Source organism: Podarcis bocagei (assembly GCF_964188305.1).
Source record: "Podarcis bocagei genome assembly, chromosome: 4".
NCBI classification, from domain to species: Eukaryota; Metazoa; Chordata; class Lepidosauria; order Squamata; family Lacertidae; genus Podarcis; species Podarcis bocagei.
This window is the reverse complement of record NC_138128.1, coordinates 25,563,585-25,591,108: the sequence shown is the minus strand read 5'-3', so window position 1 is coordinate 25,591,108 and position 27,524 is coordinate 25,563,585. Positions and strand designations below refer to the sequence as shown.

The 27,524-nt window shown below is 46.9% G+C and overlaps 1 protein-coding gene across 1 annotated transcript; it reads right to left on the bottom strand.

The window, feature by feature from the left end:
* Positions 1–1,468: 1,468 nt before the first annotated feature.
* Positions 1,469–25,306, bottom strand: SIAH2 (siah E3 ubiquitin protein ligase 2). The gene is made up of 2 exons (XM_081190605.1): positions 24,234–25,306; positions 1,469–3,443 (listed from the first exon to the last, which is right to left on the bottom strand). The coding sequence occupies exons 1-2, from the start codon at positions 24,666–24,668 to the stop codon at positions 2,886–2,888; spliced, it is 993 nt and encodes a 330-aa protein (XP_081046731.1). The 5' UTR covers positions 24,669–25,306; the 3' UTR covers positions 1,469–2,885.
* Between the last annotated feature and the right edge of the window lie 2,218 nt (positions 25,307–27,524).

Here is a 27,524-nt window from a genome sequence, read left to right as displayed (position 1 = left end):
ATATGAGCCTGGGTTCATCCCTGGCATCTCCAGTTTTCAAAGACGTATGAGTAGCAGAGTTGGGGGGATCCTCCTTTCGGCCTCGGGGAGCTGCTATTCAGGAAAGTACACAATACTGATTTAAATTAGCCAGTATTCTGACTCTATGGCAGCACCGTATTTTCAGTAGACACACACTGATGGTCTGGGCTACAGAGGAATGGTTATCCACACCTTGCCCATCAAGGAAAGTCAGAACAAAATTTGTTCCTATAAAGCTGGAAATCTCAAGCAACTGCTGAGCAATTCATTCAAGGCATGGGCCAAAACATCTGAAATTCCTTGCTTCCTCTGCTTGTCAGCCTGCATCTCTGAGCAAGCAGTGCTTACAAACATTGGCAGGAACTATGGCACTCAGTGCATCTAGTGACAACAGTTATTGTGGAAAGCAGAAAAGGTACAGGGCTCTATTCTAGGTTATTAGAGGAAACTCAATTAGTGTTGGGGGAGGGGATGAAAACTCACAGGCACCCATGAGAGGTGGAACAGTGCGCTGCCCAACACACATGCACTGTTCTGAGCAACCATACAACTCTTTAAGTGTACAACACAGGCACAAGTTTAGTACTGGGTCTAGTGCAAGTTAGTTAATATGCATTCCCTGTAGTATGAAAGGTCAGAAATATACTGAAAATATGGTGCTGCCTTAGAGTCAGAATACTGGCTAATTTAAATCAGTATTGTGTATTTTCCCGGATAGCAGCTCTGCAAGGCTGAAAGGAGGATTTCCCTCAACTTTGCTACTCATACGTCTTTGAAAACTGGAGATACCAGGGATGAACCCAGGCTCATATGAATGTGGAGTGTGTACTCTGCCCCTAAGCTACGGTGTCTCCAGAAAATTTTTCAAATCACTTGGGAAGACAGGCAAACTAATGCCAGTGTACTGGAAGAAGCAAAGATCACCAGTGTTCAAGCAATGATTCTTCAACATCAACTTTGTTGGACTGGTCATGTTGCGTGCATACCTGATTATTGTCTTCCAAAGCAACTACTCTATTCCGAACTTAAAAATGGAAAGCATAATGCTGGTGGTCAACAAAACAGGTTTAAAGACTGTCTCAAGGCAAATCTAAAAATATGTAGTATAAACACCGACAACTGGGAAACACTGGCCTGCGAGCGCTCCAGTTGGAGAACAGCCTTTACCAAAGGTGTCATGGGCTTTGAAGACGCTCGAACTCAGGACGAAAGGGAGAAACCTGCTAAGAGGAAGACACGCTTGGCAAACCCTCACCGTGATCAACTCCTGCCTGGAAACTTATGTCCCCACTCTGGAAGGACGTGTGGATCCAGAATCGGCCTCTACAGTCACTTACACACTCAGTGTTAAAACCGTGTTTATGGAAGACAATCTTACTTGGCTACGAGGGATCGCCGAAGAAGATATGACGGATGCGCAAATGCTTTTCCAGACAGCCCATGAACATTATTTTTGCAAAATATTTATTTAAAAAACTAGAGTAAATATGGCAACAACAGGAAACTTAGATAGCAAAGAACATAAACAAGACGAATCGGCACATCGCTTTTCCTTGTGTTATTTGAAAATAGCTTTTACAATGTTAATGTCAAGTACGCCAAACATCCTGGGTATATTTATAGGTGGGACCTATTTTTAAAACTGCTCAAAACACATCTTGTTTTTTGCCACCACGTTAAGTTAGCAGCTTCCACAGAATGTTGAGCCTCTTCAGCTCTTGCTGAACTGGATGGATGAAGAGGGTCAAACATTTTGCAGGTGCATGGAAACTCTTTCTTTTTTCTTTTTTGGAGGGCAGGGGGAACAAACTGTTGGGAAGAAAAAGGACAAAACAGCCAGACCAACCAGATGACAGTGGTACCCCCTGTTCAGTGTGTGAAACTGCAAAAGAACACGCCTGAGACATGTTGCCTAACCGCTAAGGCTTCAGCAACTTCCTGCATCGCTAAGAAGTGATACTGCCGTACTCCAATTTCTCTCTCTTTTGTTCTGTTACAAGGCCAATCACTGAGATCATCAAGAGAAGCAGATTCGTGCGGCTACACACACAAATGCAGCAGAACAAGCTGGTAACATTTCAGGTTGCAGGTGATAAACCATGTTTCTAAAAGGTCCCACACTCAGACATTAAAAAGTCCTGGCAAATGAGAACACTACTATAACAGGGAGATGCTGTGCTAGAACAGGACGTTATAAGGGTTGTTGTTGTTGTTGTTTTTAAGTGCCCCTCTTGCCGCCTGAAGGAGTACAATGCACTCGGAACACCTAAGGAGTCCACCTCCCACATTCCGCATGTGCAAACTGCCTCTTTAAGTCCATTTCGCTGCTTCTCTTCCGATTCCAGGTTTTGCTTGTCAAGAAAAGGGATTTGCCTTCACCTTTTAAAACCTTAAATAATGCTATTTCTTTAAAAAACAAATCTCCTCCCTTACTTTCAGATTAACAGGATAAAATCATCTTAACTGTCCTGTTAACTGTGCTTTAAAAAACTCTGTGGTACAGGCAGGTGGTGGCAGCAGTGAAGGAGAGAATGAGGATAGAAAACGGCCGGTTAAGAAAGAACCCTAAAGTCCCCTTCGGGCATCCCCCGCTCACACGATGAACAATTACACAGGCCCCACATCATCGGGGAGCCTGCGCACATGGAGTTGCCTCCCTGGCACGAACATGTGGATGGTGGTGCCGCGATGACTGGGGTACGTGTGTGCCAGGGAGCTGGGACCCTGTTCTCCCCTCACGCAACTGTTAATAGGGTGTGAGGGAACACCTGAAGAGGGCTACAGTGGAACACCATAAAAATAAAAATAAAAACAGTCAGTGAAACGAAAGACAACAACATGGTCTCAATAATTACATAGAAATATCACGGACAACACGTAGAAATAGTCACATTGATCCCAAGGTTCCCATTGTCTGCAAAAAGGTGTGCTATGGCAGTGTCGAAAACAAGGCAGTCGCAGTTCATAATGGCCGCCGCCACCCCGTCGTGGATGGAGCGTGGGGTCGCCTCCCAAGTCAGCCTCCGCCGGTTGCCGTTCAGTTCGAGTCTGTACGCAAAGTTCTCTGCCTGTTTGCGGGTGCCAATGAGCAAGACGATGGCGAAGAACTGCTGGTGGCCTTCGTACTTCTCCTGCTTCTCCAGAACCAGCATGAAGTGGTGGCCAAAGCAGGACTGCATCATCACCCAGTCCACGGCCCCCGGCAAGTTAATGTCCGTGGCGAGGAAGACGATGTCCTCCCCTTGTAGGGTGGTGATGCTCTTGTGGGCGTGCATGAGGTGCGACATGACGGCTTCCAGCGAGCCCTGCCACTTGCATGAGGCGCCGGGGCACGGGCAGGAGTAAGGGCGGTATTCGCAAATGTCTTCATGCTCCGGTTTTTCTGTATGGTGGAGTGTCAGGGAGCAGCCTGTCGTGGCGTACTGGAAGGAGACAAAAAATAAAATAAAATAAAGGGTGGGCGGGTGGGAAGCAAGACTATAAAGCAGAATCGGTGGCTTGCTGCTTGATTTTGGTTTTCAGGGATAAAATCGAATGGACTGAAATACCCTGAAACTAGAGCTTGCCTTATAATGCACAAACCAAACATTTATGTTTTTTGAACGTAATGGCTGGTCTAAACCATGGCCATACTCCACCAAATGCCAAGATTACAGGGAACCAGACAGAGGGCCTTCTCGGTAGTGGCGCCTGCCCTGTGGAACGCCCTCCCTTCAGATATGAAGGAAATAAGCAGCTATCCTATCTTTAAAAGACATCTGAAGGCAGCCCTGTTTAGGGAAGTTTTTAATATTTAATGCTGTATTGTTTTTAACACTCAATTGAGAGCCACCCAGAGTGGCTGGGGAAACTCAGCCAGATGGGTGGGGTATAAATAAATTATTATTATTATTATTATTATTATTATTATTATTATTATTATTATTATTATTATTATCATCATCATCATCATCATCATCATCATCATCATTATTATTATTTCTGGATGCCATGTTGAAGACTTGTAACAAAGGTGAGGCTGTGAATTATTATTTCAACCGCATTGCTTTCTTCTGACCTTTTGAGTTTCCCCACCACCTGCCCTCTGATCCTTTTTCACTGGATGTGCTAGAGGTTCGACTTGTGGCCTTCTGTCTCCAATGTATGCGCTTTGAAACCAATTTGTGGCACCCTCCACAAGTCTAAAAGCGTGCAACAGAGGAAGGGAAGGACACACAAGGCTTGCTGGTTTGCGGGGCAGGAGCCTCGTGCCATGAATGACTTTAGGATTTTAATTCACGAGCGGAGACCGCTTGCTAACGAAGGTTGCAATATCGGTGGGTGTGCGATTACATGAAATTACAACCGTTTTTAATTCAAAGTAAGTGGCAGTTTAAAGACTCCATTTGTTTTTATGGCAAACATTTAACAGAGCAACAGACTCGACCGATTTCTCAGGCGAAAGCAACTGCCAAAAATTTAGCTATTCCAGCGACTCCCGTCGCAGCCATCAACTTCACACAAGCGCCGCAGAGTGCAATTAATTTTTAACAACTACTCTGAAATGTTTCACAAGGTCCAGCTCACAGCACCCAATAGTCAACTTTTCAAAAATAAAAACCACATTTGGCCTAAATTCAGATTTAAAAGCCTCACTTGCTGAATGCCATAATATATAAATCACTCTCAGATATAGATATATTAAGGAAAGGTCAGTGATGGTGTCTGTTACTGAACTTGTTGGTCTGAGAGTTGTTAGGAGACCCCCATTCCCCTCCTAGAGCTATAATGCCCAGAGTGGTTTAACCATCAATCCCTCTTTCCATAAAACTATGGGAATTGTAGCTCTTGCGAGGGGGTTAGAGGCCTCCTAATAACTCTCCTCACCCTTAACAAAGTACAGTTCCCAGGATTGGCCACCAACCCGCTTTCAGGCCCAATTTAAGACAACAACAACAACAATTTATTATTTGTACCCCGCCCATCTGGCTGGGATTCCCTAGCCACTCTGGGCGGCTTCCAACAAAGATTAAAAATACATTAAAATGTCACACATTAAAAACTTCCCTAAACAGGGCTGCCTTCAGATGTCTTCTAAATCTCAGGTTTATCTCTTTGACACCTGATGGGAGGGCGTTCCACAGGGCAGGTGCCACTACTGAGAAGGCCCTCTGGCTGGTTCCCTATAACATCACTTCTTGCAATGAGGGAACCGCCAGAAGGCCCTCGGCGCTGGACCTCAGTGTCCAGGCAGAACGATGGGGGTGGAGACACTCCTTCAAGTATACTGGGCCGAGGCCATTTAGGGCTTTAAAGATCAACACCAACATTTTGATGCTCATGCTAGCGTTTAAAACAACTTAGGCCCCAAATATATGGAAGGTTGCATCCTTCCCTACAGATCATCCAGAGTGTTGAGATCAGCAGAGGGTGGCCCTCTGGGTAGTTCCACCTTCCTCAGAAGCTCAGTGCATTGGGGGTGGCCCAGAAGAGAGCATTCTTTGTGGTAGCCCCCAAATTCCCTCTCCTCAGATGTAAGCCTGGCTTTTGGTAAGTGCTGAAGATGTACTTCTATACGCTGGTCTCTGACACTTGAGATGTGTGTTTTCAGGGCCCAGCCTATTCTTGTGACTGTAATCTGTGTTAACTGTTTTTAATTCTGAATTTGAAGGAAGTCAGTTTTCTTACCTAGGCATCTACCTGCAATATGGGGATAATAATGCTGACCTATCTTGCAGGGTTGTTGTAAAGATGACTCTGTGTGTGATTGTGTGCAGTGGTTTGAGCACCTGAGATAAACTCATTATTGTTGTTGTTATCATTCCTATACCATGTTTTATTATGTCCAGTTCTTTCTAACCTAGTAGTTCTCATTCCATCTCACATTCAGATGCACCATAATTGCACCCCAGCATTTCCCACTGAGCTTTGTCAGCTAAACAGTAATTGTGCCATATATGAAAATCACATTAGCTTTGCTGATGCTACTAAGGATAATATTACAAAACTCAACACTAAAACCTACATCTATGTTAACAAAAAGGTGAAAGGCATTATTATTATTAATTTGCTTCTTGACAATTTCCTGAGATGTCCACTCCTCTGTGTACAACATGCTACATCTCAGTTTGGAACAAGGTGAGCAGATGGGATTTTTTGATCCTGCAAACTCTATGGCAAAGCACCGAAAGGACATGCCACTCAGCTCTTGTGTAGTGTTTGCTCGCTGCACAGAAAATCCCCCAAACCCAACAGCTTTAAAGGCACACACAGACCCATAAGAAGTTGTGGTGAGCTTGTAAATGTATAAAAATATTACACAAGGTAAAAGGTAAATGGACCCCTGACCATTAGGTCCTGTCGTGGCGGACTCTGGGGTTGCGGCGCTCATCTCACTTTATTGGCCGAGAGAGCTTCCGGGTCATGTGGCCAGCATGACTAAGCCGCTTCTGGTGAACCAGAGCAGCGCATGGAAACGCCGTTTACCTTCCCGACGGAGTGGTACCTATTTATCTACTTGCACTTTGACGTGCTTTCAAACTGCTAGGTTGGCAGGAGCAGGGACCGAGCAAACGGGAGCTCACCCCGTCACGGGGATTCGAACTGCTGACCTTCTGATCGGCAAGTCCTAGACTCTGTGGTTTAACCCACAGCGCCACCCGCGTCGCATTACACAAGGTACAAAAGGTTAAAAGCACGGAAACAGAAGACTTGTGTGAACCATGAGACTTGGGGAATTCTTTTGGGGGAACTCCTATGGGGCCAAATTATCATTGCCAAGACAGACAACTTTTCAAGTTTCTAGACCTCGTGGTTGCAATGGAAAAAAATTATTTAGCATTTAGATGACAGATGAGAAACAGGCTTTCCCACCTCCAGACGCTTTCAACCCATTCTCTCTCTCACCCAGCTCTTTTATAGATTTCCCCTCCGCCCTCATTTCATTATTACTAAATGGTAAAGCGACAGGGGGAAATCCAAACGATGCAAATTAAGTGTTTTAAGAATATCCACTTGTGAATAATGTATTGTGGGCATAACGTTTCAATTTCCATGGAATACAATTCTTTTGGCCCAAGACACACACACACACAGCCTAGATTACAAATCTTATCCTACCCCATTTATTAACAGTTTTAAGAGATTCTTTTACAGCCTGGTCAGTGAGCTTTGGAAGCACAAACTGTAAAGTCCCCCTGCAGAGAGAGGGAGGCACATGCTGCTACAGAGAACCTGGCGGGTATCACATACGATATATGTGCAAAAATGAAAGCACAGCAAACTGCAGCAGCCTGCCTGGCCCGCCAGATGGTACCACAGACAGGAACCTTCTGTATTGCAGCAACGTGCTATTGCTAATAATGCACAACTGAAACGACCTGCTTTGATGTCACACCCTTTATCAATTCATTATTGCAGCGGGTAATTGTGGCAGTGATTGTGACGTGACTCATCTGCATAGAAGGCTTGATCTAGATAAAGATGTCTAGACAGCTCAGTCCAGGAGAAAAGACCTTTTAGGTTAGAGACCAAACAAACCAAGGGGCCCATTAAGAGTTTGTGGGCTGTGGTTTTCTTGGGAGAATCTGGCATCCGGGTGATGAGAGAATCGCAGCATCTCCATATAACTTGGGGGACGAGGGCGGGAGAAATATGAAGCAGAAATGAGCAGGTCCGTGTGCTTGGGACATGGACACGAGTTACCTCTGAGGGCGCATTTACATTTCTGGGGGCGGGCAAAATTTCTGCGCATTCTTGCATCTGCCACAGCCAGACAGCAAAGCAAGCAGCATTTGAAATGGTGCCAAGCCTCTTACACAGAGGTGGGAAGCATTCGAGCAGCAGAAACCGAGAACCCAGCACATTAGTTCTACGGTACCCAGGGACATGTTCATTCTTGCCCCATTTATGCCTGGCTGCCTCTAAAATATGCATAACAGCCAATGTTTTATTGTGGAAGTCTCTCGTTTCTTTTGGGTACGTCCACAACACATCTCTAAAAAGCTGTGCGCTGGAAACTTTACTTTGAGCTACCTTATAACATAACATATAGGGACGCGGGTGGCGCTGTGGGTTAAACCACAGAGCCTAGGACTTGCCAATCAGAAAGTCGCCAGTTTGAATCCCCGCGACGGGGTGAGCTCCCGTTGCTCAGTCCCGGCTCCTGCCAACCTAGCAGTTCAAAAGCACGTCAAAGTGCAAGTAGATAAATAGGTACCACTCCGGCGGGAAGGTAAACGGCGTTATGAGCGCCGCAATCCCAGAGTTGGTCACGACTGGGCCTAATGGTCAGGGGTCCATTTACCTTTATATAATGTTTACATAACCTGTAAACATTACCAGTGGTTTTTTTCTGGGCAGAGAAAAGAGTGGGAATATTGTGATTATATCACCCACTACTGGCCTATTTGCACAAGCAACGCAGGAGCCCACATTTAGAGATACAGTGTTTTAGGGGCATAAGTGAGGCGCCTTAATCACAGTCAGTGTCATTGAGGACGCTGGGGCATAAACACACCCCACCCCCAGATACCGCTAACTATTCTGGGGTGCAGCTCTCGGATTGCAAGGCAAAATCGCTCGGAGGTGGGCAAATGACTTGACCTTGGCCAGATCTCACTGGAAAATGCCAAGGGCGGGTAATAAGTACAAGACAGGACCTTGCATTTCACATGAAGCCCCCCAAAGCTGAAGGTGGAAAGGTTTAGTTACAGATAGGTAGCCGTGTTGGTCTGCCATAGTCAAAATAAAAAAAATCCTTCCAGTAGCACCTTAAAGACCAACTAAGTTAGTTCTTGGTATGAGCTTTCGTGTGCATGCACACATGTGTATCTGAAGAAGTGTGCATGCACATGAAAGCTCATACCAAGAACTAACTTAGTTGGTCTTTAAGGTGCTACTGGAAGGAATTTTTTTATTGTGGAAAGTTTTAGATCCTGTTAACATCTATGATCTATTTCACCAACTTGCCTCTTTTCAATTATTCCAAGTTTCCCTCCGAGATGCATCGTAAGCCAAGCCGCGCCACCCCCGGCAATCACCGTTAACTGCAGTCTCAGCAGCTGTATAGGTCAGCACATGCTGTGCTGGGCACATAGCTAATTGTGTGCTTATATTATTAGTTTTCCATTTGTGAAATACTGTTCCCTTACACTACAATTTTGCTATCGGTTCTAAAATGCAGAAGTTGTCTTCGACAGTTAACTCACTTAGGTCTGAGCACACGGCAGGACTGCATCCTGCAAGCAAAGATTTTTCCATTTGGTTGCAGAATCCGGTTACCGTAAGCATTTTGACCAAAGACAATTTCCAGGTTCTCATCACAGCTACAAAGGGCCAGACGCTTACTAAGTGTCAGCAAAAATGGCTGGTGAAATATCGGAAACCAGAGGAAAACTGAACTTCTGGAAGCAGAACTGTGAAAAGTAAGCACATGTATATACGCTTTTTGAGCAAGTCTAGTAAGGTTAAGGGACGCAGGTGGCGCTGTGGTCTAAACCAGTGTTCCCCAACCTTGGGCCTCCAGCTGTTTTTGGACTACAATTCCCATCATCCTTGACCACTGGTCTTGCTAGCGAGGGATGATGGGAGTTGTAGTCCAAAAACAGCTGGAGGCCCTAGGTTGGGGAACACTGGTCTAAACCACTGAGCCTAGGGCTTGCCAATCGGAAGGTCGGTGGTTTGAATCCCCACAATAGGGTGAGCTCCCATTGCTCGGTCCCAGCTCCTGCCAACGGCGTTTCCGTGCGCTGCTCTGGTTTCGCCAGAAGCGGCTTAGTCATGCTGGCCACATGACCCAGAAAAACTGTCTGCGGACAAACGTCGGCTCCCTCAGCCGGTAAAGTGAGATGAGCACCGCAACCCCAGTCGTTCGTGACTGGACTTAACTGTCAGGGGTCCTTTACCTTTACCTAGTAAGGTTAACAGGGAGCTGCTTTAAAGAAGGACTGCAAACTGTAGTTTGTAGTTGGTCAGCACTAACCAAAGTTTGCATGAATTTGGAACTGAAGGCAAAGTATGTTTAGAACAGCCTTCCCCAACCTTGTGCCCTTCACAGAGCTGTCTTTGGTGGGGCTGAAAAGAGCTGCATTCCAATACATCTGGAAGGAAGCAGGTTCAGGAAATCTGATTGAGAACACGTCCGGAAATGGATGAGGGAATCTGCATTTGTGAGAAATAATGGGGACGTGCGTAAGCCCCCAGTATATGCCTGATCCTCCAAATTGTATTGGTAGCATTGGAATTTGCAATCAAGCAAAGGCACCATTTCCTTAAAAAGAAAAAAGAAACACTATTTTCGGAGCAGATACAACTAACATCGCATAAATGTTTAGATTTAAATTATTAAAAGGGTTTCTCTGAGCAATGCAATCTGATTTTAATTTTTAAGATGCTTCATTTTGGTTGGTGGGAAATTAAGCACGATCGCTGCTAGGCTTTTCTAAGTTTCTGCTTTTGCCAACTTACACCGTGTTACAATACTGTGGTTTTGTATTCTGCATTGCAGTTTAAAAGTCAGTTCTTCAAAAAATGGAAAGGAGGAAAAAACACACACACCAAAGAAACAAGTCCCAGCCATTCATAATCTTCTAGTTAGTTCCCCCTCTCACTAAAGAGAATTTTCAGTTAAAGCTAACAATAGACTGGAACAATCTGCACCTGGCGAACAATACCGATAATCAGCAGATCTGGGCAAGCCCAAGCCGCTACGAGACCGAGTGGATGAAGAACAGAAAAGATCAAAGAAGAGGGGGAAGAGTATCAGGACTCAAGAGTCAGTGGCAAGTTCAGAATCAGAACTAAGGCGAAGGTCCTGCACAGCCATCAACAATCTAAGCAAAGATCCAATGGAGGAGTCATAAACTGGGGCCGCAAGTGCAATGCCTTACCCAGCTTGGCCAATGGCCAGGAATTATGGGAGAGCACTAAACTGGCTACCCTAAGATACAGTATTCAAGCCACATGGTAAACTCCAGCCTCAGAGGAAGTGATAAGAAGTAGATGGGCAAATGCCAGATCAAAGGCAGCATCACGAATAAGCAGTGGCCAACAATAAAAAAGAGGACCAAAATCAATTGCAGCCGAAGCCAAAATGGAATAGCATAGGCACAGGAAGGCTGTGACCACTGTATCTTTTTCAAGCAGCTAAAAGTCCTGGCGGCTTCTGCAGAAGTCTAGATATATAGGCATATATGTATAAGGAGAGTAAGTATTCAGGTTGCACCTGGACAATGGGAGTGTCTGTAGTCCAATCTGAACACTCATTTACCATCAACAAGAGTCTTGGGTCTTGCAGAGCACTCTCTGCTCCTTCCTCCACCTTGCTGATAACGTCATCTATGACATGGGTGCTCCATGCAATTCTCTCGCATGAAGGCCAGGTGTAGATAGATGACAGCTGCGTTTGCTTGAAAGGTGGAAATTCAGGTATTTCCACTATGATCTGCTATACTATATTCCAGTCTTGTTCCTAAGAGGGACCCACATTGTGTGGCAGATTAGGATAAAAGATCCAGTGCGCTTCAGAGTTGTGCAGGGACACAACTGTAAATCCTAATAAATAATATTTATTAGTGTAGAACTGTAAATAATAAATACCTCTTTGGCTGATTGACATCAATGCCCTTTAAAAATGTGTTGTGAAAGGGGATTATTGGGTTGTTTTTATTGTGTATTTTCTGTTTTTTATACTGTGATTTTATGTAGTGAACTGCCCTGAGACCTATGGGTATAGGATGGTATGCAAATTTTAACAACAACAACTGTAGCTTTATAAAGACTCTGTCCACTGAACTATGAAGATCATCACCCAAGATCAGGGGAGCAAATCTGAACTAAAGTGGAAGTCTATATAGGCAAATATAATTTATATGGATTGTGGAAACAAAGAAAAAAGTTGGTGTGATTGCAATCCCATCTTTCCTGCGAGGTGTTTTTTGCTAGCGTAAATTCTTCCACATTTTGTCGTCACAACAACCCTCCCTGTAAGATATGTTAGGCAGAGAAATGGTGACTGGCTCAAGGTCACACAATGGGCTTCGTGGGATCTGAACCCGGGTCTCCTCAGTCCTAGCCTGACACCCGACACTGCAAGGTGGCGATATCCCCCCTCCAAGCCAAGTACACAAAAGGACTAACAACAAAGGTCCCCAACCCCAAATGAAGACAAAGGATGAGTCACTTTGGCTTCCGAGGAGCCGTTGCAGTCAGCACATGCTGGGACTAGGCCTGGGCAAAATATCAATATATCGCCCAGGACCGGTATGAGGAGCAGACCGCGGTGTCAGCTTCACTCAGCGGTATATCGCTGGTGAACCCACCACCGCTCCCGGGTCCCTCTGTTAGCAGCGTCCACTCGAGGAGCGGTGGCAGTCTCACCACCGACATATCCCTGAGTGAACCACCATCGCACTCTACCCTCATACGATGCAGAGGGAGAACAACCTGGGGGCCAATACAGTGGTACCTCAGGTTAAGTACTTAATTCGTTCTGGAGGTCCATTCTTAACCTGAAACTGTTCTTAACCTGAGGTACCACTTTAGTTAATGGGGCCTCCCGCTGCCGCCACACCGCCGGAGCACAATTTCTGTTCTCATCCTGAAGCAAAGTTCTTAACCCAAGGTAATATTTCTGGGTTAGCGGAGTCTGTAACCTGAAGCGTCTGTAACCTGAAGCGTCTGTAACCCGAGGTACCACTGTACAGCTTGTTCCTCCTTCTGCATCTTTAAACTGCTTGACTGAGTACAGTACTACCTCTGGTTATGTACTTAATTCGTTCTGGAGGTCTGTTCTTAACCTGAAACTGTTCCTAACCTGAGGTACCACTTTAGCTTATGGGGTTTCCCACTGCTGCCGTGCGGCCGCCGCACACTTTCTGTTCTCATCTTGAAGCAAAGTTCTTAACCTGAGGTACTATTTCTGGGTTAGTGGAGTCTGTAACCTAAAGCATATGTAACCTGAAGCGTATGTAACCCGAGGTATCACTGTATGCAGCTGCCCTTACCTCAGCCTGGCAGCGGGCGCCGTGAAACTGCTCAGCTGAGGGGAGCGTGGTTGGCACTCCCACAGCTAGCAGCGATGTCCTGCCTGCTTGCCCGTGAGCAGGGGGAGTTCTGAGGCTGTCTCAGCTGGGGAGGGGAAGCCAAAGAAGCTACGCTGTCCCACCCCACAGGCGCCTGGGTGAAACGGCCTCAGTTCCTGAGGTGAGAGCTGGGGAAGTTTCACCAGGTGCCTCATGGGCAGAGGCCAATGCAGCTTGCTTTTTCAATGTCGTGGTACATCATCAAACTGTGATGTTTGGCTGGCAGCACACCGCAATGTTGAAAAGCTGATATCGCCCAGCCCTAGCTGGGACAATCAGTGCCGACTACTGGCGCTGTGGGTTAAACCACAGAGCCTAGGACTTGCCGATCAGAAGGTCGGTGGTTCGAATCCCCGCAATGGGGTGAGCTCCCATTGCTCGGTCCCTGCTCCTGCCAACCTAGCAGTTCAAAAGCACGTCAAAGTGCAAGTAGATAAATAGGTACCACTCCAGCGGGAAGGTAAATGGCGTTTCCGTGCGTTGCTCTGGTTCTCCAGAAGCGGCTTAGTCATGCTGGCCACATGACCCGGAAGCTGTACGCCGGCTCCCTCGGTCAGTAAAGCGAGATGAGCGCCGCAACCCCAGAGTTGGTCACGACTGGACCTAACGGTCAGGGGCCCCTTACTATTTCATTTGTATTCTCTGCTGCTCTTAAGCAAACCACCTGATTCATGCAAAAGCAGTGCAATTCCTTACCAACATGATCTGCTGCAATCCGGGGTCTCGCTCCAAATCCTACCTAGCAAACTCCATTCTAAAGAACCCAGACCCCAGCCTTGTAATTAACAGCCCCAGGCTTGTTCCCAACTCATTCATTAAAATCAATCAAAGAACTAAAAATAGAACTGGTTCCCGTCCCTCCCCATCATATTTGTCATCAGCGATTCTAGAAAACAAACCTTGATCCTGCCTCTTATCCTACCTTTTAAGTCTTATTTGATCATTATGAAACAGGCGCAAGCATCTATTAATGCAGTCAGACAATGGCTAGTCGGAGGCAGGGAAGCAGCAAGCTATTGATTCATTTTGATATTATTTTGAGAGGAACAAAAGGTGAACTAGCTTTGCATCACTGAGACCAACAAAGTAAAATAGTATGCTCGGAGAAAGGAAAGGGAAAAAATTAATGAAGAGAGGCTACTAGTGACTGGGATTAAAAGCACACACAGCATGTGCATTTCTGCTATTTAAAGAATTGGCCACCATCAGGTCTCTCATGACCTCAGCTCCTAACAAGACAACAGCCAAATGCTAGTAAATGTCTACTTGCCATAAACCATGCAAATGTCTTCTCTAAATATCTAAAGCTGCCTAATACATTGAGTAGTTGTCCCCAGGCCAGTCACCTTTGAACCAGTTCTTAGGAGAAGTTGACATCTTTTCCCTTCCCTTCCTATTCTCCAAAAGCAGAATTTGGAGATTACACAGCAATGTTAATAATGACCAACTAACTGTCAGGAAGCTTAGTATGAGACACCATCACGCTCATGAAGAGCAATGATATACCCATTTTACAGACAATACCACTAAGTATCAGACGTCAGTGGTTTGCCACAATATGAAGGCATTGCAGAGAGGATAATCAAAGCCTTCTATCACATACTCTCTGGCAACATGAAAGCTGTCACTCTAGGAAGGGAGAAAGGAGCCCACTTTTGCCCAAGTACAGTCATACCTCTTGTTGCATTAGGTTCATGTTGCGGATTTTCGGGTTGCAAATGCGGCAAACCCGGAAGTGTATAATTCCGGGTTTTGCTGCGTGCGCAGAAGTGTTCTATGCGCTTTGTGCAGGAGCGCTCTATTGCATCACGCACATGCGCAGAAGCGGCACACTACTTACAGACTTTTCGTGGTACAAACGGCACCCCGGAACAGAACTCGTCCGTAAGTAGAGGTACCACTGTAGCAGGAGTGGAAAAGGTGCGGAGTGGGACAAATTGAAAAGCATGGGAGAGAAAGCAAAGTGGCCAATTCCATCCCTAACTTAGCCAGAAGTCAAATAACACTGGCTATACCAATTTTGCACATTCCTCTAGGTCAGAGGAACAGGGCGGGTAACAATTCTGGCCAATCCAGTCGTTAACCCAGATCTTCGATGAATGAATAATCTAGTAACTGCCCTCTTCTCAGCACTGTGCAAGCAACTCTGCAGAAACCCCTTAGACACTGGGGGGAAAAAATCCAGCAAAGGCACTGTTTGTGCGAAAAGAGGATTAGTCAAGCACAGGGGTCAGCAACCTTTTTCAGCTGTAGGCCGGTCCACTGTCCCTCAGACCATGTGGTGGGCCAGACTATATTTTGAAAAGAAAAAATGAACGCATTCCTATGCCCCACAAATAACCGAGAGATGCATTTAAAATAAAAGGACACCTTCTAATCATGTTAAAACACGCTGATTGAGAAGGTGATTGGGCTGGATCCGGCCCCCGGGTCTTAGGTTGCCTACCCCTGGTTAAGCAGGTTAGTTTTGCACTTCCACGAAGTCACTTAGGCTGCCACCCTAACCCACTCTACCTGGGAGTAAGCCCCACTGAAGTCACCAGGGCTTACTTCTGAGTAACACTTGAACTGTTACTGGAAAACTTTTCTTTTTCATGCCCTCTATTCCTCCCTCTCGCCCTAGCTATCACTCATGCCACCCATTCTTGGAACAAAACCAAGACACTACTGTACAGCCCATTAAAATCAATAGCAGCTTTGCCATCGATTTCAGTGGGAAATGGACTGCGCCCATTTGTTTACATGTTGGAGGGGTGGGGGAAACAGAAATCCATTAAGCAATTTCCCCTTCCAACTGCCAAACAAACCTGCGGTTGCTTGTTTTGGATTAGCAAAGCGTCCCCATAATCGCAGATGATAATATTCCCCTATCATATGAGCAATGACAATCAAATTGCAAAGGCAACCCTTACAGTACAGTTCAAACACAATTAAGGTAGCATCCTGAAAATCAATTGATTGGTATCTTTAATTGTTTTAAAGTTTCTTCCTGCACCCTTTGTGGTGCTGTTGATTCTTGGTACGGCACTTCTATAGAGCTGGCCCAGGCAGGAGATGGGGTAAGAGAGGATGCTTATCTTGAACATGGGTGCCTCCCATAGCATGCTAAATCCTAATTACTATGCTAAACAGAGATGGGCCCATACCCTGTCCTTGTGCTCAGGTGGGCTGAAGGCAGACAATACACTCAGACAGCTGAAGGTGGCAACAATGAAGACACCACTACGAATGTTCTTGTTTATTTCCTCCTACTGCCATCTCCGGCCAAACAGGTTTTGCAAAAGATGCAAAAAACCAAAGCATTTGTTTATTATTATTTTTTGCAAACCTTCCAACAGATGGCAGTGATCTCGGTAAGAGTGGAAGATGCAAGGAATGAGGCTTCTATCCTATGCCAGCTTTGACTCTCTCAAAAAGCCACTGTCGTGCTGAAAAAGTGGGGAGGAACCACAGCTGAGTGACATTGCACATGCTATACTGATAATTGTCCCAGGTTTGGTACCTATCACTGTCTGTTAAAAGGATCAGGAAGGATCCCCAACTGCTACCTTGGACAGCTACTGCCAGTCATGAGTAGACAATGCCAGCCAGCCCACAAGGACAAACAGCCAGACCTGGTATAAGCAGCTTCCTATGGATCTGAAACCGTATAGCTAGTTGCTCCATTTCTTAATGTTTCTGGTGCATATGGAGCACAGCTCAGTGAGAGAACGTGTCCTTTCCAGACAGCATCTCTATGTGGCATTGTCTTGGTAAAGGTAAAGGGACCCCTGACCATTAGGTCCTGTCGTGGCAGACTCTGGGGTTGCGGCGCTCATCTCACTTTATTGGCCGAGGGAGCCGGCGTACAGCTTCCGGGTCATGTGGCCAACATGACTAAGCCACTTCTGGCGAACCAGAGAAGCACACGGAAACACCGTTTACCTTCCCACCGGAGTAGTACCTATTTATCTACTTGCACTTTGACGTGCTTTCGAACTGCTAGGTTGGCAGGAGCTGGGACCGAGCAACGGGAGCTTACACTGTCACGGGGATTCGAACCACCAACCTTCCGATCGGCAAGTCCTAGGCTCTGTGGTTTAACCCACAGCGCCACCCGTGTCCCTTGTAGCATTGTCTACCTGTGTCGAAAATCCTGCAGTGTAGACCAGTCATGGGGAATCTTGTGAAGTGCTGTGCCTTCGCACTCATGGGCATACCTAACATCACAGCCCTCCATTCAGGCAAAAGGCATTCTCAGAGTTCAAGGGCACATTCCAGGCAGGCAAAGAAGGGCTGGTGTGGCTCGGTATGTGTATGTGGCCTGTGAAGGGCCCCAAGGGCTAGATAGAGAACCCATAAAAGCCTGGAGGGCCGCATTGCCCCAAAGTCCTGAAACTGCCCATCTCCAGACTAGATGATTAAACACAATTTTGTCATCGGATGACAACCCACATTACAATATTTCCCGGTCACCTATCGTTTCCATGGTAATTCTCCTAGAACAGGAAAAGCCTGCATTAAATGTACTTCTGTTGACCTTTAACAGCAACCGGCTAGAAAGGTCAGGCCACTGACTAGTCATGTGCTAAGATACTCTTTTTCTGTTTGAAGGTTGTTCATAGAATCATAGAATCATAGAATCATAGAGTTGGAAGAGACCACAAGGGCCATCGAGTCCAACCCCCTGCCAAGCAGGAAACACCATCAGAGCACTCCTGACATATGGTTGTCAAGCCTCTGCTTAAAGACCTCCAAAGTAGGAGACTCCACCACACTCCTTGGCAGCAAATTCCACTGTCGAACAGCTCTTACTGTCAGGAAGTTCTTCCTAATGTTTAGGTGGAATCTTCTTTCTTGTAGTTTGGATCCATTGCTCCGTGTCCGCTTCTCTGGAGCAGCAGAAAACAACCTTTCTCCCTCCTCTATGTGGCATCCTTTTATATATTTGAACATGGCTATCATATCACCCCTTAACCTCCTCTTCTCCAGGCTAAACATGCCCAGCTCCCTTAGCCGTTCCTCATAAGGCATCGTTTCCAGGCCTTTGACCATTTTGGTTGCCCTCCTCTGGACACGTTCCAGTTTGTCAGTGTCCTTCTTGAATTGTGGTGCCCAGACTTGCTAGACCTGGATGATGTTGACATGACTTTAGTGCCTTGATTTTTATTCTATTTTTTTCTTTCTTATTGGTGCCATGACGTCCACTGGGTGGCCTTGGGCAAATCACTTCCACTTAACCTGCTGTACAGTCTGACAATTTCCACACAGCCCCCCATACAGCCATGACAGTAATCTAGACAGAAGGTGATGGGGGCATGGACAACTGAGACCAGGCTATCCCCATCTAGGAATGGCCATAGCTAGTGAATTCGCTGAAGTGGGATATAAGCACTTCCAGCCGCAGAAGCCATTTGAGGCTGGAATCCAGGAGTACACCCAGACTATGAACTTGTTCCTTCAGAGGGAGTGGAACCCCTCCCAAAACAGGTTCTACACATAATTCCCAGACATGGGAACCACCTTCCCCCCAGCCACCCACAGTACTTACATCTTATCAGAATTCATCCTGAGTTTATTAGCTCCCACCCAGCCCTTCACTGCCTCCAGACACCGGTCCAACACCTTCAGAGTTTCTCCTGACTCAGATGGCACCATGCTCCAAATCCCAAGATCCCATGAATTTCAGACAGACCTTTTCTGAGACCCCCACAGCCACGTTGCTGAACAACAATCTCCTTGTGCTGCTTTCTGGAAGCAACCTTGCCGATAGCAGTGCAACCACTGAAACATAATACCTTCAACTACCACCTCCCTGGGTTGCTGCAGAAGAACTCCACGGTCAACCTTCTCAAAAGCCAATGAAAGCATAACAGCAAGGCTGTACTTCTCTCATCTCTTCCCGGATAGAGGTCGTCACTTGGGGCAACCAAGGCTGTTCTGGTGCAAAGCGAAGGACAAACCTTTTTTGGCACCTATGAAATACCTTGCCAACTTCACTGTGGCTAAAGGCATCACACAAACACTTCTTCATTAAGTCAGGCATTTTAGAACATTTTTATTGTCTTACTCTCTGACTTCAAGCACGCTCTTGTCTGCTGGTTGCTTTGTATGCCTGTGCCATTGTTTTACTTATTTAGTGTTTAAAAACCATCCTGAAACCACCGATGGAAAGGCAGAGTGATCTGAACTAAAGGAAGCCGGAATAATGGATGCTGGAGTAAATTAGGCTGGTGTAACTTACCCCTATTCCAATCTTTGATTTGGGGCTCCAAAATTTCAGCAGCACCCTGTGCGATGCTAAAATCTGACACAAACACCCCGCCTGCCTCTCACGCTCCGTTCTGCATAATTGTTGTGGTGCTTCCTGCAGTGTGGCACCGGTCATGCTACCCTAAAGCTGCCTCTGCTGCCAGTTGAGCTGGCCAGAGCCTGGCAGAGGGAAAACAAGCATTTAAAACAGTTTGACTTGTGCCACCAGTGTTAACTTCTGATGGGTTGCTAGGTCATGTTTGGAACAGAAGTCTCCCCTGCCCCGTCAAGACGACCCCCCAAACCTCTAGAATGGCCCCTTTTCAGGACTTAACCCAGCCTCAGCTCAGACAGCTATGACTGAGCCCCAAGATAAGGTAGGATGGTAGTGCTTTGATTTTTATTCTATTTCCCCCCATTTTTGATGGCATATCTTCAGCCGAGCCAGGATGCGAGACTCAGTTCCAACTGAACCAAGGCTCAGCCTGAGACCTGCCTATTCCCAACTCTCCTCCCCCCGGTGGACCTTGGGCTTGGATTGCTCCCTTCAACAAAATATAGATAAAACAAAATATGTACTCTAGGATGTCTCACAATGCTGCATTTGTAGGGTGCGCAAATCAACTATACAATGTATGAAGTGTCCCCAGGTTATGCCAATCGACCCTGTATGACACCTAACTTTCAGCGCAGCCCTATGCATTTTGACTCAGAAGTAAGTCCTGTTGTGTCCCATGGGGCTTACCCCTAGGTAGGTAGGCACAGGACTATAGCTCCAGGCTCTAACTCCCAGATGTCCAGGTTCCACTATGTACTGCATACATTTCTACTGCTACAACGGATCCTCTTCTGGTGACCTTTGGTCTAAGTTTTGGAAATGAAAAAAGAAAAGAAGGATTCCTGCACCTGCTCCCTTACGAGCTGACCCCGCTTTTGTGCTCAATCTTTCCGCTTGCCCCTTGAAACAACTGTGACATATGCACTCTCCTACCCAAACTAGGGCAATTCTAGTTTTGAGACAGCATTTATATGTGTGCTTACCAGGCAGCAAACTTTTCTAAACAGAGCAGGTCTCACTTCCATGTAAACACATAGCATTGCTCTGCAAATTTCAAGAACACACCAATTTTACATGCTAACTATATTATGAACTATGCATTTAATGCTGCCAAAGCTGTAAAAGGTTTGGGATAGAAAAGAAAATAAGTGCTGCAAAGGTTTTCATTTCCATTCCCCTGCCCACAGAAAAAGAAGTTTTTCCCTTTCAAACTTTCTGGGAATTTTACATCCTATCTATGTAATATTTGGGAATCATTATGTATATAGCATGGCTTCATTGCAGGCACATAGGTGGCTTATGATGATGTGGAGATTCTCCATGCAATATGTTGATTCTGAAGAAAGCACATTTCAAACCTGCAGGTTTTAGTGACTTCCACAGGGAAGCCTATCATGTTTTAATCGAATACTGGTCTTCAACTACAGTTTCGTGATTACCATTTGTTTCTCTGTGTAGAATCTAAATTCAAAACTCTGAACTGTGAGCACTTGTTCTGAGCAACTTGTGATCCGTTAAACCAAACATAGCCTACAAGACATGTACGGTGGTCCAACAGGAACACAATAAACCTCCGGATTTTGCCACTGACCTGTTACTGCAAAGCAGCAGAGTTGTTGGGACACTTGGCAGATCACACTAGATACCCAATGGGATACGTTTGGCTTGGTAGGTCACACGCTAATGAGGAAGCCCCCAAATTCAGTGGCAGAGGACATGCTTAATGTGGGGAAAATCTGAGGTTCAAGATATCTGCCATTTCTGGATAGGGCGAGTGGGAGTCCCCTGTCGGAAACTGGAATGCCAAAGCCACAGAGTGCAGAAGAGCCTAACTCAAGAGGATACAACTTTATATGTACCAACCTCCGCATTGCTTTACCCCATCTCCCATCCTTGTTACACCTAGCTCAATACTGTCACCAGCCTCCCACAAGCTGTACCCCCCCACGATGCTTCCGATTACAACTCCCATCAGCCCCAGTCAGGATGACAAACATTCAGGGATGATGAAAGTCGTAGTACAACATCTGGAGTGTCCCAGGATGAGGAAGGCTGATGCATTGAACTAAATGAACCAACAGTCTGACTTGGTATCAAGTTGCCATCCTGCAATGTTCAGGCCTGGAATGAAGATGCTGCCAGCTACTCTGTCAGACCATTTGGCCCCTCTTTGTCCAGGACGGACTCCTCTTGACTGGCGGCAAGTCTCCAGGGTGGGTTTTATCCCGGCCCTGCTACCTGAAATCCCAGGACTGGACCTGGTGCCTTCTGTAAGCACACTCTATGACAGCGTACCTTAAATCTAAGAACTAGGTGCTCCTTTGCAGCACCATTCCCAAAACAGTGTAAGAAAGGAGCTGTCTTCCCTAAACGCCCCCTTCCCCTAAAAAAACAAACTCTGGTTGAATTATAGTCAAACCGACCCCCACAGGAGATGATGGACTCTCCTTCCTTGCAGGCTTTTAAGCAGCGGTTGGATGGCCATCTGTCATGGATGCTTTAGTTCAGATTTCTGCATTGCAAGGGGTTGGACTGGATGACCCTTGGGGTCCCTTCCGACTCTCTATGATAGTATCAGTGGTTCAATGCAGCAACTCTCTATTTCCGCAAGTTTAATTTTTGCTTTTGCCACTGGAGCCCTTCCGATTGAGACTGTTAACGCGGGCGACATGGTCACTTCCAGCCTTGCCTTTCATCAACACGACCTTAAGATCTGTGTCAATGTCATTTTAGAATGGTTTAGAGTGCATATTGATCAGCCTAAACCTGCGTCTTGGGAGCGAAACCGACACCGGTATATCTAGTTTAAGGGAGACAAGGGCCTAAAGATTGGCACTGATAGAAAGCTTGGGTGGAAACAGCTCTTCTCTCTGCCAGCTGCCACCTCGGTTTTTATCTTAGTTAGGGTGCTTCCAAACAGCCTCTCCCCCCTAAAAACTCACACTGATTGAGAAAAAGGGGTGGGAGCATTTAAAAGAAAAAGGTTGTAAATGGCATCACCACCAGAGATGGGATGTCGGTGCTGTTGCTTCTTTGTGCAACCCATGCTCATTTTTCTAAGTCCTTATGGACTAGCAATTAGCTATACTCATTCCAATCGTTAACTTGGATGGTCAAGGGCCGATGGTTTAGGAGTGAAACGGGGTCACCCCATAAGCCCTGAACAGGAGCATTCCTCTTGGAGGGTAGGGATATGCTGCAACCATTTTTACTAATAATAAGCACAAAGGATCAGCACCGTCCCAGTATAGGTTGCAGGTGCCCTTAAGCTCCAATCCTGTCCCCTTCCACAACAGCAAAAGACGTCATCAACAGAACCCCCAGCCTCTGACTGGATGCAGAGGAGCTCTGTGGCTTTGGACGTACCAATATGGGAAGTTCCTGAGCTCCCGGCTCGATATTTTAGGGGATGCAAACATGTTTCATCAGCAAAAGTATATCTTGGGGGGGGGGATGTCTCTGCAGAGGTAACGTGCAAAGTTGGATTGTAAAGGAGAATCAGGTGTGTACAGCTTTCTGCACCCACCAATTCTCCTTTGCACACATTTCCATTCCCCAGCTGCCTGCAACCGAATCATGCAGGATAAAAAAAAAAAGTGGAAAACTTGTTGATGGGGAGAATCACCCCTCCCCACATCCCCCTGGCCTGCCCCTTCTGCCCTGCACGTATCCCTGCCAACTAACACACCAGAACCCAACTTGTCTCTCGCTCTGTCAAGTTTTGCCTTTCAGGTTGAGTCAGAAGTGTGAAAGCAGGAGGAGGGAAAGGTACCACATTTCATGGGCCTTTGCACACATCTCTGCCATGTTTAGACCAATGCCCCAATTCCCTTAGCGCACAGCGCAGACTAACAGGGAGTGCATTAGCACCAATGTGTTTCAATTAACCGAGACACTTGGCAAGGCTCCCTACATGTTGTCAAGAATCTACTGACTGACTGAGCTATCCATCTCTGGCCTCCCCGTTTTAAAAAAAACCTCCTGTTTTACTAATCCAGCTACTGCTAAAGAGTTTCCAAATCATTTCCAAACTTTTATGCTCCCTTAGATCTCCACTCCTCAGTGGCCACTATTTTTGAATTATACATTAACTCTCTGGTGTAACATAGCATACGCTGTCAAGTGTAAGCAGGGATGAGGTATAACTATGACATGAGCCAATAATAATAATAATAATGAGAGATTTTAAAGTCTGTGTGTTCTTTCAAGTGCTCCAAGCTCTTCACATACATTTATACCAGGGAGCCTTACAACTAAAGTAGGTTAATACTCCATATTGCAAGATATTAGGGAGCAAAACTGAGAAAGACTGGCTTGGGTACAGCCCTGGCACAGGTCAGGTGCAAAAGCCAGGAGCTCTCTGGCCCCAGTCTCTTGACAACTATGCACCAGAAAGAAATAACAACAGAGCAAAGATCTGCATTCTTGACAGGACCATGGACACAGTTTACTGTTGTGGATGTGAGCAAGACCCCACACGTCTTCTGTAGCTTGAAGAGTAAAGGGGTTATGTCTAAAGGCTGCTTGGAATAGTGGTTTGGAAGGTGGCGGAGGCAGAATTACAGACGCAGGTGCATCTTACATTAAAATGAAAACAGCTCTCCAGAAGAAAAGGGCACTTCGTATTTGTTTCTCATGAGGAGTTAGTGGGAGGCGGGGGGGGGGTGCTCACGGGGTTCGCCCCAATACTTCCCAGTAGGGTATGGAGAATTTCAGAGAGCTAGCTTTTAAAATAACACCTGGACCACCACAACCTCAAGGGCAGGCGCTGAGCCCCGCTGCTTCCCTCGACCCAGCCCCCTCTCCCCGCCCACCTTTCCGGCGGCTGTGCCGGTTGCTGCCTGCGACCTGCCCTTCCTTACCTTGCAAGGGAAAAGGACGGCCGAGGCCACTTTTTCCATGGCCAGGTTCCTGATGCTGGGGGTCAAGGATCCCCGGCACGTGGGGCAGCAGCTCAGCTTCTGCCGGCATTGGTTGCACACCAGGTGCCCGGCCTGGCACTGCAGGATCGGGGGCAGCACATAGTCGAAGCAAACCGGGCACTCGAAAAGCGAGGTCAGCTCGTGGTGCTGAGGCGAGACCGGCCCGCCGCTGCCTTCGCCTCCTCCAGGGCTCGAGATCACAGCGGCCGCGGCGGAGACCGCGGAGGAACCGGCCCCGGCGGCGGAGATGGTGGCGACGGCGGCGTTGGCGGCAGCGGCGGCAGGGGCAGCAGCCGGCGACGGGGTGTGCTGCTGCTGCTGCTGCTTGCCGCAGGGTTTGCTAGCGCTGGGTCCGGCGGAGGACGGGCGGCTCATCTCGGTCGGGACAAACCATCGAACGGCGGGCACCGAGCTGATTCGCTCACCGAAACCCCGCAGGCCCCCCGCCAGCGAGACTCCAAACAACAGCGCCCGGTTCCCTGGAGCCGCTGCTGCTGCTGCTCCTCGGAGAGCCCGGCCGGGCCTCGCCTCCGCGCCGCGGGAGAGCGCGAGCGTTCCAAAGTGTGTGCGAGCGTTCCAAAAGAGAAGCCCCGACGTTCCACCGGGCCAGCTCAGCGTTCTAAGCCGCTCCTCCGCCCCCGGCGGCCCTTCCGCTCCTCCCCCGGGCAAAGCGCGCGTGGTTCCTTCTCAAACCGCCCCCCCCCCACGCACGCCGTCCCTCCCCGGAACATTAATCTGACGCAAGAAAGAGAGGCAGGGGGTGGTGTAGAGTCGCAGCCTGCTCCCGAAGCCGATGCTGGCTCCTACTGAGCATGCCCTTGGTCTTTGCTGATGGCAAGGCGGAGACTTCGGGGGCGGGGGGGGGGGGTGTGGAGAGAGAGAGAGAGAGATAGAGAGAGAGAGAATGGGCGGGAGCGAGGAAGAAATCGGTGCCCTCTTTCTCTCCTTTCCCCCGCCACAATCTGCTCCTGGAGATTCTCGCGGAGGCACCGCCCCCCCCCCTCTAAAATTAAAATTAAAAAAACAGCGGCCGCTGAAGGCGAGAGAAAAAAGGGGGAGTGGAGATGGGCACGCGCGCACATGGAAGCTTCTTCACTCTATTGTTCAATGGCGCACCAGAGCCAGGATAGGCGCTCCGGCCCGCCATCTGCTGGGCATGGAACTCACTTCTTCGCCCGAGCCAATAATAGGTCCACAACAGAGCGCGCTGCTTCTCTTTGGAGGGAACTCATCGCTGTGTTGTACCTCCAAGAAGCTGGAGGAAGCAATGCTTTTGAATACCAGTTGCTGGGAAACCTCTCTGGATTAGGTGGGCCGCCGGCCTGACCAGCAGGGCAATTATTCTTGTCTTCTGAAGGAGGCTTTCCAAAGAAAATGTGATAAGGAGCGCACGGATCCGTGCAGGATCCCCGCTGGGCACAATGGGATTTACTTCCAAGATAATATGCGCATAGACCTGCACTGGACCTGCTGTTTCTACTGATCTTACCCGGCAAGTTGACTTGGCTGTCTCTTCCACAGCACAGACATTAGTAGCAGTCTATAAAGTAAATATTTACCTATTTATTTATTAAATTTATATTCCGCCCGTCATCCGAAGACCAAAGGGTGGTTTACAGCATAAAAATGCAAAATGGGAACACAAAATACATAAACAAACCCCAATAATCCACCATACAACCACATTTAAAAGGCCATTGATTGTTTAATTAGCCAACAGCTTAATTAAAGGTATTGTTCCACAAGCAGGGAGCCACCACCCATAAATACTGAAGCACAACTCAGAATGTCCAGTTCATCAGTTCATTCTGGACATTTTAATCTACCTGTTCAAGCTGTTTTAAGATATAAGAATTTCCAATCCTGGGGGAAATGCAAACATTCCCCCCCCACACACACACTCTATCTTGTGCTGAATTTCCAGTGGCAGAGGAAAAATGTTTCTAATGTTTCAAGAATCAAGTCCAACAAATCTATAAGCAACTATATCATTGGCAGAGGCAGAATCCTAGGTCCTGTCAGTGGGCCAGATTCATTCTTGTTGGCACAATATTGTGCCAATGAAACATGCATGTTAACTAAAAAATATATACCAGATTTTCCTATGCAGAGTACAGGATATCACACACAAACACTCCTGCGTCCCAGTTTGGAGCAAGAGGAAGGAATCAGTTCTGCATTGGCAGAACTGGTAAACACAGCCAAGGCGGCAGGTTTCCAAACTGCTCTGTGGGGTGGGATTCAGTTTACATTCAGCCCCCAACTAAAATGGAGGGGAAAGCCTTCGTTTTAGCAGCAGGTCGTAAGGGGTTTGCATTGGACTTCCAGGTGACGATGGCGACAAGTATGACTTCTTGTTCTTGAGTTCCATGGTCTGTTCTAGTTTTCATTAAAAAACACACACAAAAAAACCCCACAACTTGAATAGTTTTTAAATTGCAAAGGCAGTTGGCTCAGCAGTTAACTTTAATTGCCCCATACAGGCAAGGAGCATACCTGTTTTGTTTGTTTTATTTCTATATGGGCTTAAAAACCATATATTTTAATTGGAGGAGAGGAGCGGAAAGAGCAGCTGTTTTGGCTGGGCGTTTTTAACTGATATGCAACTGATAAGAAACGCTTAGAAGAACATCTCGATCAAAGGACACTCGGCATTTTTAATATGGTTATTACACGAGCACAGACCTGCAGTGCTTCCGTTACGACATCCAAAACTTTATTGCCAAATTTAGTCCAGAAATCTATGCAGTACTCCTGTGTCTCAGCAAAGGAAGGAAGAGGTGCTTCAAAGATACAGTGGTACCTTAGGTTAAGAATTTAATTCGTTCTGGAGGTCCGTTGTTAACCTGAAACTGTTCTTAGCCTGAGGTACCACTTTAGCTAATGGGGCCTCCCGCTGCCGCCGCAGAGCCAGCGCACAATTTCTGTTCTCATCCTGCAGCAAAGATCTTAACCCGAGGTATTATTTCTGGGTTAGTGGAGTCTGTAACCTGAAGCGTCAGTAACCGGAAGCGCCTGTAACCTGAGGTACCACTGTATCTTGCATTAAGATATCTTACATGGATAGCCTGGGTCTTTCACATTGTGAGTATGCAAGTAAAGAAGGCTGATCGCCGAAGAATTGATGCTTTTGAATTATGTTGCTGGAGGAGACTCTTGAGAGTCCCATGGACTGCAAGAAGATCAGACCTATCCATTCTGAAGGAAATCAGCCCTGAGTGCTCACTGGAA